This window comes from Bubalus bubalis, chromosome X, assembly GCF_019923935.1.
Source record: "Bubalus bubalis isolate 160015118507 breed Murrah chromosome X, NDDB_SH_1, whole genome shotgun sequence".
Lineage (NCBI taxonomy): Eukaryota > Metazoa > Chordata > Mammalia > Artiodactyla > Bovidae > Bubalus > Bubalus bubalis.
Window position 1 is genome coordinate 51044368 of NC_059181.1, and position 19524 is coordinate 51063891.

The window sequence follows — 19524 nt, forward strand, 5'->3', positions numbered from 1 at the left end:
CAAAGAACCAGCTTTTTGCTTTGTTGACTTTTGCTATGGTCTCTTTTCCCTAATTTTTAAGATTTCTTTCCTTCTATTAACCCTGGGGTTCTTCATTTCTTCCTTTTCTAGTTGCTTTAGGTGTAGAGTTAGGTTATTTAGTTGACTTTTTTCTTGTTTCTTGAGGTAAGCCTGTAGTGCTATGAACCTTCCCCTTAGCACTGATTTTACAGTGTCCCACAGGTTTTGGGTTGTGTTTTCATTTTCATTTGTTTATATGTATATATTGACTTCTTTTTTGATTTCTTCTGTGATTTGTTGGTTATTCAGCAGCATGTTGTTCAGCCTCCATATGTTGGAATTTTTAATAGTTTTTCTCCTGTAATTGCAATCTAATCTTACTGTATTGTGGTCAGAAAAGATGCTTGGAATGCTTTCAATTGTTTTGAATTTACCAAGGCTAGATTTATGGCCCAGGATGTGATCTGTCCTGGAGAAGGTTCCGTGTGTGCTTGAGAAAAAGGTGAAGTTCATTGTTTGGGGGTAAAATGTCCTATAGATGTGAATTAGGTTTAACTGGTCTATTGTAGCATTTAAAGTTTGTGTTTCCTTGCTAATTTTCTGTTTAGTTGATCTATCCATAGATGTGTGTGTGGTATTAAATTCTCCCACTATTATTGTGTTATTGTTAATTTTCCCTTTCATACTTGTTAGCATTTGTCTTACATATTACGGTGCTCCTATGTTGGGTGCATATATATTTATAATTGTTATATCTTCTTCTTGGATTGATCCTTTGATCATTATGTAGTGTTCCTCTTTGTCTCTTTTTACAGCCTTTGTTTAAAGTCTATTTTATCTGGTATGAGTATTGCTACTCCTACTTCCTTTTGGTCTCCATTTGTGTGGAATATCTTTTTCCCACCCTTCACTTTCAGTCTGTATGTGTTCCTTGTTTTGAGGTGGGTCTCTTGTAGACAGCATATATAGGGGTCTTGTTTTTGTATCCATTCAGCCAGTCTTTCGGAGAAGGCACTGGAAACCCACTCCAGTACTCTTGCCTGGAAAATCCCATGGACGGAGGAGCCTGGTAGGCTGCAGTCCAGGGGTTGCTAAGAGTCGGACACAACTGAGCGACTTCACTTTCACTTTTCACTTTCATGCATTAGAGAAGGAAATGGCAACCCACTCCAGTGTTCTTGCCTGGAGAATCCCAGGGACGGGGGAGCCTGGTGGGCTGCCGTCTATGGGGTCGCACAGAGTCAGACACGACTGAAGCAACTTAGCAGCAGCAGCAGCTAGTCTTTGTCTTTTGGTTGGGGCGTTGAACCCATTTACATTTAAGGTAATTATTCATAAGTATGATCCCATTGCCATTTACTTTGTTGTTTTGGGTTCGAGTTTTTACACCCTTTTTGTGTTTCCTGTCTAGAGAAGATCCTTTAGCATTTATTGGAGAGCTGGTTTGGTGGTGTTGAATTCTCTCAGCTTTTGCTTGTCTGTAAAGCTTTTGATTTCTCCTTCATATTTGAATGAGATCCTTGCTGGGTATAGTAATCTGGGTGTAGGTTTTTCTCTTTCATCACCTTAAGTATGTCCTGCCATTCTCTTATGGCCTCAAGAGTTTCTATTGAAAGATCAGCTGTTATCCTAATCGGTTTCCCCTTGTGTGTGATTTGTTGTTTTTCCCTTGCTGCTTTTAGTATTTGTTCTTTGTGTTTGATCTTGTTAATTTGATTAATATGTGTTTTGGGGTGTTTTGCCTTCGGTTTATCATATTGGAACTCTCTGGGTTTCTTGGACTTGGGTGACTATTTCCTTCCCCATTTTAGGGAAGTTTTCAATTATTATGTCCTAAAGTATTTTCTCATGGCCTTTCTTTTTGTCTTCTTCTTCTGGGACTCCTATGATTCGCATGTTGGGGCATTTAACATTGTCCTAGCGGTCTCTGAAGCTTTCCTCATTTCTTTTAATTCTTTTTTTCATTTTTCCTCTCTGCTTCATTTATTTCCACCATTCTATCTCCTACCTCACTTATCTTCTGCTTCCATTATTCTACTGTTGGTTCCCTCCAGAGTGTTTTTGATCTCATTTATTGCATTGTTCATTATTTATTGACTCTTTTATTTCTTGTAGGTCCTTGTTAAACATTTCTTGCATCTTCTCAATCCTTGTCTCCAGGCTATTTATATGTAACTCCATTTTGTTTTCAAAATGTTGGATCACTTTTACTATCATTATTCTGAATTCTTTTTAAGATAGACTCCATATCTTTTCCTCTTCTGTTTGGTTTGGTGGGCATTTATCATGTTCCTCTACTTGCTGAGTATTTCTCTGCATTTTCATCTTGTTTAGATTGCTATGTTTGGGGTGGCCTTTCTATATGCTGGCAGTTTGTGGTTCCTCTTTATTGTGGAGGTTGCTCCCTGTGGGTGGGGTAGGACAGGTGGCTTGTCAAGGTTTCCTGGTTAGGGAAGCTTGCATCGGTGTTCTGGTGGGTGGATCTGGATTTCTTCTCTCTGGAGTGCAATGAAGTGTCCGGTAGTGAGTTTTGAGATGTCTATGGGTTTGGTGTGACTTTGGGCAGCCTGTATATTGCAGCTCAAGGCTATGTTCCTGTGTTGCTGGGAGAATTTGTGTGGTACGTCTTGCTCTGGAACTTGTTGGCTCTTGGGTGGTACTTGGTTTCAGTGTAGGTATGGAGGCTTTTGATGAGCTCTTATCGATTAATGTTCCCTGGAGTCGGGAGTTCTCTGGTATTCTCAGGTTTTGGACTTAAGCCTCCTGTCTCTGGTTTTCAGTCTGATTCTTACAGTAGCTTCAAGACTTCTCCATCTATACAGCACTGATGATAAAACATCTAGGTTAATGATGAAAAGATTCTCCACAGTGAGGGAAACCTGGAGAGGTTCACAGAGTTACATGGAGAAGAGAAGAGGGAGGAGGGAGAGGTGACCACAAGGAGAAGAGGGGGGAATGAAAAGGGGAGAGAGCAAGCTAGACAGTAATAAACTCCCTATGTGCTCTCCACAGTCTGGACCCCTCAGAGAGGTTCATGGATTTACACAGAGAAGAGAAGAGGGAGGAAGGAGACAGAGGTGACCAGGAGGAGAAAAGAGGGAATCAAAAGGAGCGAGACAGATCCAGCCAGTAACCAGTTCCCTAAGTGTTCTCCACAGCCCGGAACACAAAGAGATTCACAGAGTAGGGTAGAGAAGAGAAGGGGGAGGGAGGATATAGAGGTGACCTAGTGGAGGAAAAGGAGAGTGAAAAGGGGGAGAGAGCAATCAAGCCAGTAATCGCACTCCCAAGTAAAAATGGGTACTGAAGATTGGGTTCTTAAAGGTACAAAATTGATAACAGATTAAAAAAGGAAAGATTAAAAATCTAGAGTTGAAGTTAGACTCTCAAAAATACAATACTAAAAAAAAAGTCACAAAAATTATAAAATATATGTATGAAGTTTGCTTTATAAATAGGGAGGGTCTTTTTTTTGCAAGGTAATAGTAGGTTATAAAAATGAAAATTAAAGGAGTAATGACTTAAAAATTAAAAAAAAACTTTTTAAAGAATTTAAAAATGATAATAGTAAAAATATATCTAGGAATTTCTCTGGGGCTGTTGTGGGCAATGTGGGGTCAGTTCAGTTTCAGATATTCCTTGATCCGGCTTATACTTCTCAAGATCTATATGCCCCTTCCAATGTAGTCAGTGCTAACTACAGGTTTAATCTGTTGCCCCTGTCACTTCCAAAGCGGTTCCCTCTGTTTATTTTAGCTTCTTCTGTTTGCTGGTCTCTTCAGTTTCTAATTTCCGACCTGACACAAGGGGGCGAAGGTGGTCACTTATTTAGGCTCACTTGTTCAGTAGTGCTGTGGGAAGGGAGGAACACTGGAAACAATATCACTGGTATGTGAAGGGAGTGCTTGCAGTGTCTCAGCTGCACTGGGTTTTCCCCTGCTCGTGGTGCGTGCACTTTCCCAGTCTAAACTTCTCAGGCTCTAGGTTGCTCTGCCGGGGAACTGTCTGAGGCACGCCCTGGGTTGCGTGCACTTCCCAGGTCTAAGCTGCTCAGGTTCAGGTTCTTCGGTACTCCACAAAGACACAGACTCAGTTGGGCCTGCGTTTTGTGCCCTTCCCAGGTCCGAGCAGCTCAGGCAACCAGGTGCTTGGCCAGTGCACTCTCCCCAGGTGGGGCAGTTTGGAAACTTCTCCTCTTTTATGACTCCCTTCCTGGGATGGGTCTCCATCCCTTCCTCTTTTGCCTCTCCTTTTATCTTGTATATTTTGTCCTACCTCCTTTTGAAGACAATGGGCTGCCTTTCTGGGTGCCTGATGTCCTCTGCCAGCATTGAGAAGTTGTTCTGTGGAATTTGCCCAGCATTCAGATGTTCTTTTGATGAATTTATGGGGGAGAATGTGGTCTCCCTGTCCTATTCCTCTGCTCTCTTCTGAGTCCAGTCTCTGAATGTTGAGTTTTAAGCCAACTTTTTCACTCTCCTCTTTCACTTTCATCAAGAGGCTCTTTAGTTCTTCTTCGCTTTCTGCCATAAGGGTGGTGTCATCTGCGTATCTGAGGTTATTGATATTTCTCCCAGCAGCCTTGATTCCAGCTTGTGCTTCATCCAGCCCAGCATTTCTCATGATGTACTCTGCATATAAGTTAAATAAGCAGGGTGATAATATACAGCCTTGATGTACTCCTTTCCATATTTGGATCCAGTCTGTTGTTCCATGTCCAGTTCTAACTATTGCTTCTTGACTTGCATACACATTTCTCAAGAGGCAGGTCAGATGGTCTGGTATTCCCATCTCTTTAAGAATTTTCCAGAGTTTGTGGTGGTCTACACAGTCAAAGGCTTTGGCATAGTCAATAAAGCAGAAGTAGATGTTTTTGTGGAACTCTCTTTGTTTTTCAGTGATCCAGCTGATGTTGGCAATTTGATCTCTGTTTCCTCTGCCTTTTCTAAATCTAGCTTGAACATATGGAAGTTGATGGTTCACGTACTGTTGAAGCCTGGCTTGGAGAATCTTGAGCATTTCTTTAGTAGCATGTGAGATGAGTACAATTGTGTGGTAGTTTGAACCTTCTTGCATTGCCTTTCTTTGGGATTGGAATGAAAACTGATCTTTTTATTTCTTAGGTGGATGTTGTTTTCCAAAGCTAAATAATAAGATTGGCTAAATGTTTTGAAGACTTTTTCTAGTTCTAAAAGCCTCATTATTAAGTGATAGTCACTGCTATGAGTAATTTTTTACATTAGAAATTACAAGGAATGTGAGTAAGACGTGTTTGCCACCTACGAAGAGTTTACATTTTTAGCAGGGCAATGATATAAACTCACAAATGACTACAAAAATAAGAGGATTGGAGTATAGAAGGAATTTAAGGGAGATAGAAGCAAAGTGTTAGGATTGTTCAAAATAGATCTCTTTCATGTTCAGTTGGGTGGCTCAAGGTAGGCTGCAAAAGAGATTGTTCACGTGTTTCAGATAACTAATGAGGCTGCTGCTGCTGCTGCTGCTAAGTCGCTTCAGTCATGTCCAACTCTGTGCAACCCCAGAGACGGCAGCCCACCAGGCTCCCCCGTCCCCTGGGATTCTCCAGGCAAGAACACTGGAGTGGGTTGCCATTTCCTTCTCCAATGCATAAAAGTTAAAAGTGAAAGTGAAGTCGCTCAGTCGTGTCCGACTCCTAGCGACCCCATGGACTGCAGCCTACCAGGCTCCTCCATGCATGGGATTTTCCAGGCAAGAGTACTGGAGTGGGTTGCCATTGCCTTCTCCAATGTGGCTAGAATGCCCTTTTAATTTGGGCCACAAATAGAAGAGTCTATACTTGATTTTGTAAGTTTCAGCTCCCCAGTTATTTCCCCCCAGGAGCAGAGAAAAGCAATAATTATCTAGGCCTAGGGAGTAGTTAAGAGGTCAGTGCAAAGGTCAAAGAGGGTATTTTCTATAAGAATTAAAAACTCCATTTTTTGATTGGTAACTTTATTCTTTTATATCAAAGTCACAAAAATGCAATATCACAATTCAGATTTCCATCTCTACTAAAGCTGCTTGAATTTGAGGCCCAAATTAACTCCTAATCTCACCAGATTTATCTACAATATGATATTTGGCTTTCTGATTCTATATACTGTAAGGTAGTGTGACAGACCCAGAACGAAATCTTATTTTGCCTCATTCTGTGATAATTATTCTATTAAACCTTTCTGCTTGTAGCTTAATTTGGAATTTTCTATTAAGTGATGGCAGCAATCTTGTATTATTTTTTAAATATAAAACTCATAAATTAAGGGTTATAGAATGTAAAATAAGCAGGTTTAGGCAGCAAGCACAGTTATAAAAACGTTTTGAATTCTATGGACCTCATTGATTTGATATTGAATTCCTAGAACATGACAATTAGCTTAAGGTTCTCTCAATATTTTGATATTGTTTAAGGATAAAAAAATATAAATTTCTTAAAAGTTTATGCATATAACAAAATATATATATATATATTATATGTATATTTATTGATTGTGTCTAGCCATTCTAGAAGACTTTGAAATACTGATTTGATATGTTGGCAGTAGAAAATTCCTTATTTAGAATTTCTGAAAGTGTTTTTTTTAATAACATTGATTTTTCTGATTCCAAGAAATATTTATTATATTTTACTAATTGGGGTTATACTGTATGTACATTTTGAAATCCTGTGTTTTTTCTGCTTAATGTTGTAGTATGAGAATTCTCCATTGTTTTAATTACTGTGAGAATATTTTTAGTTTCTGTTTATTAGCATTTGTATTTATATGTATATCACATAGTTTATATACTATTACTTCTGTTATTAAAGATTTAGATTGTTTACAGTTTTTCACTGTTGTTTGTAGAATGGTGACAAAATCCTTGTCAAGAAGTTGTTAAACTTATATTGTGTATATATATTTATTTCATTTAAGGTTTGAATGTGGTTTAGTGTTTAAAAAAATCATTATTTTACTAAGTGTCATGTTGGTCTGGGGTTTCAATTGCTTAATTTGTGACTAGAAACCATTTTTCCTCTTCCAGGGTATAAAACCAGCCAGTTTTGATAAAGTCACTGATCCTGAAGTGAAAGAAATCATCGAAGGATGTATTCGTCAAAACAAATCTGAAAGGTGGGTGCATATATAGTGAAAAGACATAACTAATGCATGAATTTTTCTCTTATCTTGCTTTGGGTCTTTTTCTGACCTTTGAATCATGCTGGGTATGACTTTTGAGTGGAAACCAAACCATACTGTTTATAGTGAAGTGTATTATTGCATTTTGTTGCCATTTTAAATTTATATTATGTGTTGAATTTTCCTTGACCTGATATTAAGTTTCATCACTTTTAGCAATCAGTTTAACAGTTCCCTCTCAGGTAAACTTTATTCTAAGAGTTAATAGATAGTGGAGAGTTTCTGCATTGTCAACTTCACATAAGTACTTAAATGGTTTTTTATGGTAGTTTAAGAAAAATTTAACCATCAACTCACTAGCTATTTTTTTTTAATTTGTCCATGTGTTCTTGTGTCATGATAATGGTAAAGCTGACAGGGCTATTTTTTTCAAGAAATAATAATTCTAAATTTATTTGTGTCACAATGTATATTTTTCTCACAATTTTAGTTTTAGCTTTTCCCTTTAATTTGAGCTTTGGACAGTTGCTTACTTAAATTGGTAGGTTAGTGTTTTATCTCCAGTTGATTATGATTAAATTGGATAATAGATCTTTTATAGAAATTATTTCCACCAGCATTTCACTGACTCTCTCCCATTTTTATTAGTTATCTAAGCTTACTGTTGCATATCTGAAAATATAAAAAGCCACTAAGATAAAGTCTGTTTAATTATAGCTTTATTATACAACATTCTTGGTGTTTGTACCAGTAGGCTATATCTATATATTTTAATTATGGTAAAATATAAATAACCTAAGATTTACCATTTTAATCATTCTTAAATGTACAATTCAGTGGCATTATACACATTCACATTGTTGTACAATCATCACCACTATTTCCAGAACTTTATCATTATCCCAAACAGAAACTCTGTGCCCATTAAATAGTAACTCCCCATTCCCTTTCCCCTCACCCCCTGCCAATCTCTATTCTACTTTGTCTCTACCTCTTTTGTAGGTACCTCCTATAAGTGGAATCATAATATTTGTCCTTTGGGGTCATATAATATAATATTTGTCTTTTTGTGCTCTCATACACACACCATTTTGTTTATCCATTCATCTGTTGATAGATACTTGGGTTATTTCTACCTTTTAGCTATTGTGAATAATGCAGCATGAACATTGGTGAACAAGTATCTTCTTAAATCTCTGCTTTCAGTTCTTTTTGGTATATATCTAAGAGTAGAATTACTAAATCATATGGTAATAATATGTTTAATTTTTTTGAAGAAGCACCAAATTTTTTTCCACAGTGGCTGCATCATTTTGCATTCCTTCCAGCAATATATGATGGTTCCAGTTTCTTAACATCCACACCAACTGTTTTTTGGTAATATCCATCTTAGTGGGTGTAAAGTGCTATCTCATTTTGGTTTTGATTTCCATTTCCTTAAGGACTAATAATGTTGAGTATCCTTTCATGTGCTTATCAGTATTTGTATATTTTCTTTGGAGAATTATCTATTGAAGTCCTTTTCCTTTAGAAAAAAATTGAGATGTTTTATTGTTGTTTTTGAATTGTAGGAGTTTAGGCGTGCTTTTTTTTAAAGCTATGCTAAAACTACTGTTGAAGTAGCTGTTTTAGTTTGGTTTCTGTTTGTTTTTTATACAGCATTTTAATAATGATCTATTACCAAAGAACACTGGAATATTCAAAAAAGGTTTATGGCACATTAGTGTTTTGGAAAGAGCCTAGGCTTCCACAGCAGACGATTCAAATCTGGAGTCACACTTAGCCAGTGTGATCTTGAGCAAGTTACTTAGGTGTTCCTCAAAATAGGTATTATTTTGATGATTGAAAAGATAATGAGTATAAAATACCTAACAGAATAATAAATATTTAATGAATGATACTATCTGCTGTTATTGCAGTGATTATTCCATAGTAAAAATATCTAGGCAAAACTTTCATTGAGAACCAGAATACTTAACTTAATTGTACCTTCTTAAACACATCTCACGGCCTTAAGACTAATTAGTCTGAGCAAGCATATTCTTTTCATAAAAACTGTCTTAGTTAAATGTTTATCTCTTGATAACTAAAGTGTAGAAGGTTGAAAATCCTCAGCTTACAGGGTACCGTGCTGTCAACATGCTTTCAGTTCAGTCTCAGTTCAGTCACTCAGTTGTGTCTGACTCTTTGCAACCCCATGGACTACGGCATGCCAGGCTTCCCTGTCCATCACCAACTCCTGGAGCTTGCTCAAACTCATATCCATCAAGTCAGTGATGCCTTCCAACCATCTCATCCTCTGTCGTCCCTTCTCCTCCTGCCTTCAATGTTTCCCAGCATCTGGGTCTTTTCTAGTGAGTCAGTTCTTCACGTTAGGTGGCCAAAGTACTGAAGCTTCAGCTTCAGCATCAGTCCTTGCAATGAATATTCAGGACTGATTTCCTTTAGGATTGACTGGTTTGATCTCCTTGCAGTCCAAGGCACTCTCAAGAGTCTTCTCCAACACCACAGTTCAAAAGCATCAATTCTTTGGTGCTCAGCTTTCTTTATGGTCCAACTCTCACATCCATACATGACTACTGGAAAAACCATAGCTTTGACTAGATGGACCTTTGTCAGCAAAGTAATGTCTCTACTTTTTAATATGCTGTCTAGGTTTGTCATAGCTTCTATTTTAAATAGTACAGGAGGGGCTTTCTACATAGACATTATGGAATATATCAGTTTTAGCTCTCACTGGCCTGTAATATAGATATTATTTCTCTATTTTAGAAGTTGGTCAAAGAAAGGGAAATTACCTTTCCCAGCATATAAAAAAATTTTGAACCTCTGTCTTTTTTTTCTTCTCTTAACCTAATGTTAACCTAATATTAGATTAATCCCTAATATTAGGCTGGAGTTATATCCATTATGTGTATTCTTTGGCCTAGGACACTGGCCTTAAATACTTCAAGAAAACTGTATGACTTTGCTGAACTAAATTAGCTTCACCCATGGCATTCTCTAAAGAGTGAATGCAGTACACTGACTAGATTACTGTTAATTGAGTTAATGAGTTCTGTTTATAAATTTTGTTAAAAAAAGTTTGAATTGCTAATTTACTTTAGAGTTTATATATCTGGAAGAGTTTTTAGTTTTCTTGCTGACAATCCATTGTTAGAGTTTTAGTGACTTAAGCCAGTGATTTAGGGAAGATACTGAATCCATCTAACATACTGCAGCACTTTTCAAATTATCTCTAGGCATACATTTAGATATGTTAAACTTCAGTATCTGGATATGTTACTGTTAATGGTCCTTAATTAAGATCACTACAAATGCATGTTAATCGAGGTTTGTTTGCATCCTTGGTAATAATAAGTGGATATAAGATTTTGTTTTTATAATAAGACAAATTAATGGTTTAGTTAATAGAAAATTTTAAATAAACTTGTTGCTTTGACAGATTTTTTACTGATTAAGTGTTCTATGTCTTGTTTGTGATTGGAAGAATTGATAACAGGTTTGTATATTGTTTATTAGGTTGTCTATAAGGGACCTACTAAACCATGCATTTTTTGCGGAGGATACTGGACTAAGAGTGGAGTTGGCAGAGGAAGATGATTGCTCAAATTCATCCCTGGCTTTAAGACTCTGGGTTGAAGACCCTAAAAAATTGAAAGGCAAACATAAAGATAATGAAGCTATTGAATTCAGTTTCAATTTAGAAACAGATACACCTGAGGAAGTAGCATATGAAATGGTAAGTGAATCCTATCCCCAGCCTCCCCTCCCGTTATAGTATCAGAGTTGCAGCCTTTCTCTTTCTGATTGCTTTCTTTTCTCTCATTTTCTTTATTTAAATTGAAATTTTATTATGAAATATATATATGCAGCTGAGTATATTAAATTTGTATGTACAGTATAAAGAATAGTAAAACTCTACTTTTGTTAAGAAATGGAACACTACTGGTACCTTAGAAGTTATCTGTGTGCCCCTCCTACTTGCATTCCCCTCCCTCATCACTATAGATAATATCTACCCTGACTTTTTAAAGAATTAATTAATTTACTTTAATTGGAGGCTAATTACTTTACAGTATTGTGGTGGTTTTCGCCATACATCGACATGAATCAGCCATGGATCTACCCTGACTTTTGTGTTACTCTTTCCTTTGCTTTTCATTATAGTGTACCTAAATAATATATATTATTTTGTTTTGAAAACTAGAGTGCCCAGCACACACCTAGCTGGTTACTGAAGTTACTGTTAGGTGAAGATACCCAGGAGAGGTAAGCTTAACAGAGTCTCTTGGTCATAGTCTGGCTCAAACTTCCCTATGAATTTATGAGAGCTGAGTCTGGGAAGGTCAGACTTGTTAACCTCTACTTTCAGGCATCTGGGTGGGCCAATAATCAGGGAACCTCTGATGTAAATATTTGTGCATCTTTCTTCTTGAATTGGCCAGATTCTCCAGAGAATTATCTTTCAGTATCCTGCCTGGAGGATAAGGATGTGGTTATTGGTGCATTTTGGTAGCCAAGTGGGGAAGAGTGCTGGCAGTTTCTGTGTATGGTATTCAGCATGCATATGGTCATATAATCTTCTTATTTTTCACATAATAGCCATACCTTCAACTGTGCCTGGTGTTCCCTAGTCCAGAGATCCTCTTTTACCCTTTCCAGAGAACAAAATTTTAGACTTTTTGAGTAGGGGAGAAGCAATCACCCAAAGATGTGGAATGGAGGGTGGGAGATCAGAACCTAATACCTAACTACTTCTGAAAACCCTTTCACTTAGTAGTCTTCCTTATTTTAGTCATCTCTTTTGACTTTACCCACTTCTGTAAGTACCTGGTATGGCTAGTTCCTATGTATTATGAGTATTATTCAGTATAAATGAGAATGATTCTCAGCTTTCCCTGACTCACCTTTACCAGTTATTATCTGTTTTCGACATCCCCAAATGTCCAAAATGTTTGTTGTTGCAGTTGACTTTATTCTGTCTATCCTTGTGAGTTTATGACTTAAAAATCCATTTACTCTGGGTTTTTTTTTTGAACTTTGCGAAAGAGTGAAATTAAATATATGGACTCCATCTAACATTTTAATCATTTTTCAACTATGATGAAATTTCCCCAAATCTGTAGAACCTTGAGACATACTTTAAAATACAGACTGTAGAACTGAGAATGATATGCCTGACATCTCTTCAGGTCATTATCTCTGCTACTCAGCCTTATTCCTTTTAGACAACAAGCCCTTAATGTCTCTCATGTAACTCTACTAACACCTAGTAAGATACAGCACTTTGCTATGAGCATACATCAACTGCCTAGAGTGCTGATTGCTGGACTTCATCTACCTCTCCCTCAGTAGCCTTCAAGTTCCTTGTTTTATTTAATCCAGGTCAGACTTTCCCTTCTTCTGTGATTCTTTCTCTACTTCCACTAGAAAGGCTTCTGCTCCTTTAGGGCTTATTTTGAAGCAGCTTATTTCTACCTCTTATTTCATTTTAAATTAAGTTTTTTACATCTCTTAACACCAGCTTGTGTGTGCTTATAGGAAAAAGGACCAGCTTAGGCACTTATGTTTCTGGAGCCTAGTAATTTTTTTCCTATTCTAGGCTCTGGCATTTGTACATGTCTGATTAAGAAAGAACATTCAGTTCAGTTCAGTCACTCAGTCATGTCCGACTCTTTGTGACCCCATGAACCACAACATGCCAGGCCTCCCTGTCCATCACTAACTCCCGGAGTCCACCCAAACCCACGTCCATTGTGTCGGTGATGCCATCCAACCATCTCATCCTCTGTCGTGCCCTTCTCCTCCGGCCCTCAATCTTTCCCAGCACCAGGGTCTTTTCAAATGTGTCAGCTCTTCGCATCAGGTGGCCAAAGTATTGGAGTTTCAGCTTCAACATCAGTCCCTCCAGTGAACACCCAGGACTGATCTTTAGGATGGACTGATTGGATCTCCTTGCAGTCCAAGGGACTCTCAAGAGTCTTCTCCAACACCACAGTTCAAAAGGATCAACTCTTCTGCACTCAGCTTTCTTTATAGTCCAACTCTCATATCCATACACGACTACTGAAAAAACCATAGCCTTGACTAGATGGACCTTTGTTGGCAAAGTAATATCTCTGCTTTTTAATATGCTATCTAGGTTGGTCATAACTTTTCTTCCAAGGAGCAAGCGTCTTTTAATTTCATGCCTGCAATCACCATCCACAGTGATTTTGGAGCCCAGAAAAATAAAGTCTGACACTGTTTCCACTGTTTCCCCATCTATTTGCCATGAAGTGATGGGACCGGATGCCATGATCTTAGTTTTCTGAATGTTGAGCTTTAAGCCAACTTTTTCACTCTCCACTTTCACTTTCATCAACAGGCTCTTTAGTCCTTCTTCACTTTCCGTCATAAGGGTGGTATCATCTGCATATCTGAGGTTATTGATATTTCTCCTGGAAATCTTGATTCCAGCTTGTGCTTCCTCCAGCCCAGTGTTTCTCATGATGTACTCTGCAAATAAGTTAAATAAGCAGGGTGATAATATACAGCCTTGACGTACTCCTTTTCCTATTTGGAACCAGTCTGTTGTTCCATGTCCAGTTCTAACTGTTGCTTCCTGACCTGTGTATAGGTTTCTCTAGAGGCAGATCAAATGGTTTGGTGTTGCTATCTCTTTCAGAATTTTCCACAGTGTATTGTGATCCACACAGTCAAAGGCTTTGGCATAGTCAATAAAGCAGAAATCGATGTTTTTCTGGAACTCTCTTGATTTTTCAATGATACAGCAAATGTTGGCAGTTTGATCTCTGGTTCCTCTGCCTTTTCTAAAACCAGCTTGAACATCTGGAAGTTCATGGTTCATGTATTGCTGAAGCCTGGCTGGGAGAATTTTGAGCATTACTTTACTAGCGTGTGAGATGAGTACAATTGTGCGGTAGTTTGAGTATTCTTTGGCATTACCTTTCCTTGGGATTGGAATGAAAACTGACTTTTTCCATTCAGATATAACCTAAATCAAATCCCTTATGACTATACAGAGGAAGTGAGAAATAGATTTAAGGGACTAGATCTGATAGAGCGCCTGATGAAATATGGACGGAGGCTTGTGACATTGTACAGGAGACAGGAATCATGATCATCCCCAAGAAAAAGAAATGCAAAAAAGCAAAATGGCTGTCTGAGGAGGCCTTACAAATAGCTGTGAAAAGAAGAGAAGCAAAAAGCAAAGGAGAAAAGGAAAGATATACCCATTTGAATGCAGAGTTCCAAAGAATAGCAAGGAGAGATAAGAAAGCCTTCCTCAGTGATCAATGCAAAGAAATAGAGGAAAACAATAGAATGGGAAAGACTAGAGATCTCTTCAAGAAAATTAGAGATACCAAGGGAACATTTCATGCAAAGATGGGCTCGATAAAGGATAGAAATGGTATAGACCTAACAGAAGCAGAAGATTTTAAGAAGAGGTGGCAAGAATACACAGAAGAACTGTACAAAAAAGATATTCATGACCCAGATAATCGCAAAGGTGTGATCACACACACTCACCTAGAGCTGGACATCCTGGAATGTGAAATCAGGTGGGCCTTAGGAAGCATCACTACGAACAAAGCTAGTGGAGGTGATGGAATTCCAGTTGAGTTATTTCAAACCCTAAAAGATGATGCTGTGAAAGTGCTGCACTCAATATGCCAGCACATTTGGAAAACTCAACAGTGGCCACAGGACTGGAAAAGGCCAGTTTTCATTCCAATCCCAAAGAAAGAAAGAACATAGAAACAAATTAACTATTTTTAATAGCATTTGGAATTTGGGGTAGGAAAATAACTCTGCTAGTAAAAAATAAAAGTAAAAATCTTAAATGTTAAAGATGTGACTTTGAAGAAAATTGAAATTGTATCAAGCATCTTCTCTGACCACAGTGCTATAAGACTAGATATCAATTGCAAGGAAAAAGCTGTAAGAAACAGAAACACATGGAGATTAAACAACACGTTTCTAAATTACCAGTAGGTTACTGAAGAAATCAATAGGGAAATTATAAAATTTCTAGAAACAAATTACAATGAAAACATGACAACTCAAAACCTGTGGGATATAGCAAAAGCAGTTCTAAGAGGGAATTTTATAGCTACCTCAAGAAACAAGAAAAACATCAAATAGACAACGTAACTTTACACCTAAAACAACTGGAAAAAGAAGAACAAAACCCCAAAATTAGTAGAAGGAAAGAAATCTTAAATTCCCGAGTATAAGTAAATGAAAAAGAAATGAAAAAAACAATAGTAAAGATTAATAAAACTAAAAGCTGGTTCTTTGAGAAGATAAAATCGACAAACCCTTAGCCAGACTCATCAAGAAAAAAAGAAGAATCAAATCAACAAAATTAGAAATGAAAAAGGAAAGGTTATAATAGACAATGCAGAAATACAAAGGATTATAAGACACTATTATGAACAACTATATGGCAATAAAATAGATAACCTGGAAGAATGTACAGATTCTTAGAAAAGGTCAGTCTTCCAAGACTGAACCAGGAAGAAATAGAAATGATGAACAACCCAATTACATGCACTGAAATTGAAGCTGTGATCAAAAATCTCCCAAAACACAAAATCCTGGTACCAGATGGCTTCACAGGAGAATTCTGTCAAACATTTAGAGAAGAGCTAATGCCTATTCTTCTAAAGCTCTTTCAAAAAATTGCTGAGGAATGAATACTTCCAAATTCATTCTACAAGGCCACCATCAGCCTGACACCCAAACCACACAAAGACAAGACAAAAAAAAGAAGACTACAGGCCAATATCACTAATGAACATAGATGCAAAAATCCTCAACAGAATTTTAGCAAACAGAATTCAGCAACACATCAAAAACCTCATACACCATGATCAAGTTGGGTTTATTCCAGGAATGCAAGGATTCTTCAATATATGGAAATCAATCAATGTGATACACCATATTAACAGATTGAAAGATAAAAACCATATGATCATCTCAATAGATGTAGAAATAGCCTTTTTTTTTAATTTTATTTTATTTTTAAACCTGAAACACTGTATTAGTTTTGCCAAACAGCCTTTGGCAAAATTCAGCACCCATTTATGATTAAAACTCTTTAACAAATGGGCATAGAAGGAACCTACTTCAACATAGTAAAGGCTATATATGATAAGCCTAGAGCAAATGTTATTCTCAATGGTGAAAAACAAAGCATTCCCCCTAAGATCAGGAACAAGACAAGGGTGTCCACTTTCTCCACTATTATTCAACATAGTTCTGGAAGTCCTAGCTTCAGCAATCAGAGAAGAAAAAGAAAAGGATTCCAGATTGGAAAAGAAGTAAAGCTCTCACTGTTTGCAGATGACAGGATATTGTACATAGAAAACCCTAAAGATAGTATCAGAAAATTACTAGAGCTAATCAGTGAATTTAGCAAAGTTGCAGGATACAAAGTCAATACACAGAAATCACTTGCATTTCTATATACTAACAATTAAAATAAAGTGTCAGACTTTATTTTTGGGGGCTCCGAAATTACTGCAGATGGTGATTGCAGCCATGAAATTAAAAGATGCTTACTCCTTGGAAGGAAAGTTATGACCAACCTAGATAGCATATTAAAAAGCAGAGATATTACTTTGCCAACAAAGGTCCGTCTAGTCAAGGCTATGGTTTTTCCAGTGGTCACGTATGGATGTGAGAGTTGGACTGTGAAGAAAGCTGAGCGCCGAAGAATTGATGCTTTTGAACTGTGGTGTTGGAGAAGACTCTTGAGAGTCCCTTGGACTGCAAGGAGGTCCAAGCAGTCCATCCTACAGGAAATCAGTCCTGGGTGTTCATTGGAAGGACTGATGCTAAAGCTGAAACTCCAATACTTTGGCCACCTCATGCAAAGAGTTGACTCATTGGAAAAGACCCTGATGCTGGGAGGGATTGGGAGCAGGAGGAGAAGGGGACGACAGAGGATGAGATGGCTGGATGGCATCACCGACTCAATGGACGTGAGTTTGAGTGAACTCCGGGAGTTGGTGATGGACAGGGAGGCCTGGCGTGCTGCAGTTCATGGGGTTGCAAAGAGTAGGACATAACTGAGCCACTGAACTGAACAATGAAAAATAAGAAAGATCAATTAAGAAATCAATCCCATTCACCATTGCAACAAAAAGAATTAAATATCTGGGAATAAACTTACCTAAGGAGACAGAAGAACTGTACACAGAGCATATTGAAAAGCAGAGACATTACTTTGCCAACAAAGGTCCGTCTAGTCAAGGCTATGGTTTTTTCCAGTGGTCATGTATGGATGTGAGAGTTGGACTGTGAAGAAAGCTGAGCGCCAAAGAATTGATGCTTTTGAACTGTGGTATTGGAGAAGACTCTTGAGAGTCCCTTGGACTGCAAGGAGATCCAACCAGTCCATTCTGAAGGAGGTCAGTCCTGGGATTTCTTTGGAAGAAATGATGCTAAAGCTGAAACTCCAGTACTTTGGCCACCTCATGCGAAGAGTTGACTCATTGGAAAAGACTCTGATGCTGGGAGGGATTGGGGGCAGGAGGAGAAGGGGACGGCAGAGGATGAGATGGCTGGATGGCATCACTGACTCGATGGACATGAGTCCGAGTGAACTCCAGGAGATGGTGACGGACAGGGAGGCCTGGCGTGCCTTGATTCATGGGGTCGCAAAGAGTCAGACACGACTAAGCAACTGAACTGAACTGAACTGAATGAAAGAAATCAAAGATGACATAAATAGATGGAGAGATATTCCATGTTCCTGGGTAGGAAGAATCAATGTTGTGAAAATGACTATACTACCAAACACAATCTACAGATTCAGTGCAATTCCTATCAAATTACTAACAGCACTTTTCACAGAACTAGAACAAAAAACTTCACAATTCATATGGAAACACAAAAGACCCTGAATAGCCAAAGCAGTCTTGAGAAAGAAGAATGGAGCTGGAGAAATCAAGCTTCCTGACTTCAGTTTATACTACAAAGCTACAGTCATCAAGACAGTATGGTACTGGCACAAAAACAGAAATATAGACCAATGGAACAAGACAGAGAGCCCAGAAATAAACCCATGTACCTGTGGGTACCTTATTTTTGACAGAGGAGGCAAGAATATACAGTGGGGCAAAGACAGCCTCTTCAATAAATAGTGCTGGGAAAACTGGACAGCTACATGTAAAAGAATGTAATTAGAACACTTCCTAACACCATACACAAAGATAAATTCAAAGTGGGCTAAAGACCTAAATATAAGACCAGAAACTATAAAACTCTTACAGGAAAGCATAGGCAGAAGACTCAATGACATAAATCAAAGCAAGATCCTCTGTGACCTACCTCCTAGAGTAATGGAAGTAAAAACAAAAGTAAACCAGTAGGACCTGATTAAACTTAAAAGCTTTTGCACAGCAAAGGAAACTATAAGCAAGGTGAAGAGACAACCCTAAGAATGGGAGAAAATAATAGCAAATAAAGCAATTGACAAAGGATTAATTTCCAAAATATACAAGCAGCTCATACAACTCAATACCAGAAAAACAAACAACCCAATCAAAAAGTTGAAACTCCAGTACTTTGGCCACCTGATGCAAAGAGCTGACTCATGTGAAAGGACCCTGATGCTGGGAAAGATTGAGGGCAGGAGGAGAAGGGGATGACAGAGGATGAGATGGTTGGATGGCATCACCGACTTAGTGGACATGGGTTTGGGTGGACTCTGGCAGTTGGTGATGAACAGGGAGGCATGACGTGCTGTGGTTCATGGGGTCGCAAAGAGTCAGACACGATTGAGTAACTGAACTGAACTGAATCAAAAAGTGGGAAAAAAGACCTAAGCGGACATTTTTCCAGAGAAGACTTATAGATGGCTAACAAACACATGAAAAGATGCTCGACATCACTCATTATTAGAGAAATGCAAATCAAAACTACAATGAGATATCACCTCACACCGGTCAGAATGACCCTCGTCAAAAAGATTCATTTTGATATTTGGCAAAACTAATACAGTTATGTAAAGTTTAAAAATAAAATAAAATTAAAAAAAAAAAGTCTACAAACAATAAATGCTGGAAAGGGTGTGGAGTTAAGGGAACACTCTTACACTGTTAGTGGGAATGTAAATTGATATAGCTACTATGGAAGACAGTATGGAGATTCCTTTAAAAACTAGGAATAAAACCAGCATATGACCCAGCAATCCCACTCCTAGGCGTATACCCTGAGGAAACCAACATTAAAAGAGAGACATAGATCCCATTGTTCATTGCAGCACTATTTACAGTAGCTAGAACATGGAAGCAACCTAGATGTCCATTGACAGATGAATGGATAAAGAAGTTGTGGTATATATACACAATGGAATATTACTCAGCCATAA

The 19524-nt window shown here is 37.9% G+C and overlaps 1 protein-coding gene across 4 annotated transcripts in view; it reads left to right on the plus strand.

The window, feature by feature from the left end:
* Positions 1–19524, plus strand: part of WNK3 (WNK lysine deficient protein kinase 3) — a 177668-nt gene that overhangs the window by 54827 nt on the left and 103317 nt on the right. For all 4 annotated transcript variants that reach the window (XM_044937226.1, XM_044937225.1, XM_044937227.1 and 1 more), the window contains exons 6-7: positions 7042–7130; positions 10659–10878. In XM_044937226.1, the coding sequence (XP_044793161.1) occupies positions 7042–7130; positions 10659–10878 (309 nt within the window). The remainder of the gene's footprint in view (positions 1–7041; positions 7131–10658; positions 10879–19524) is intronic.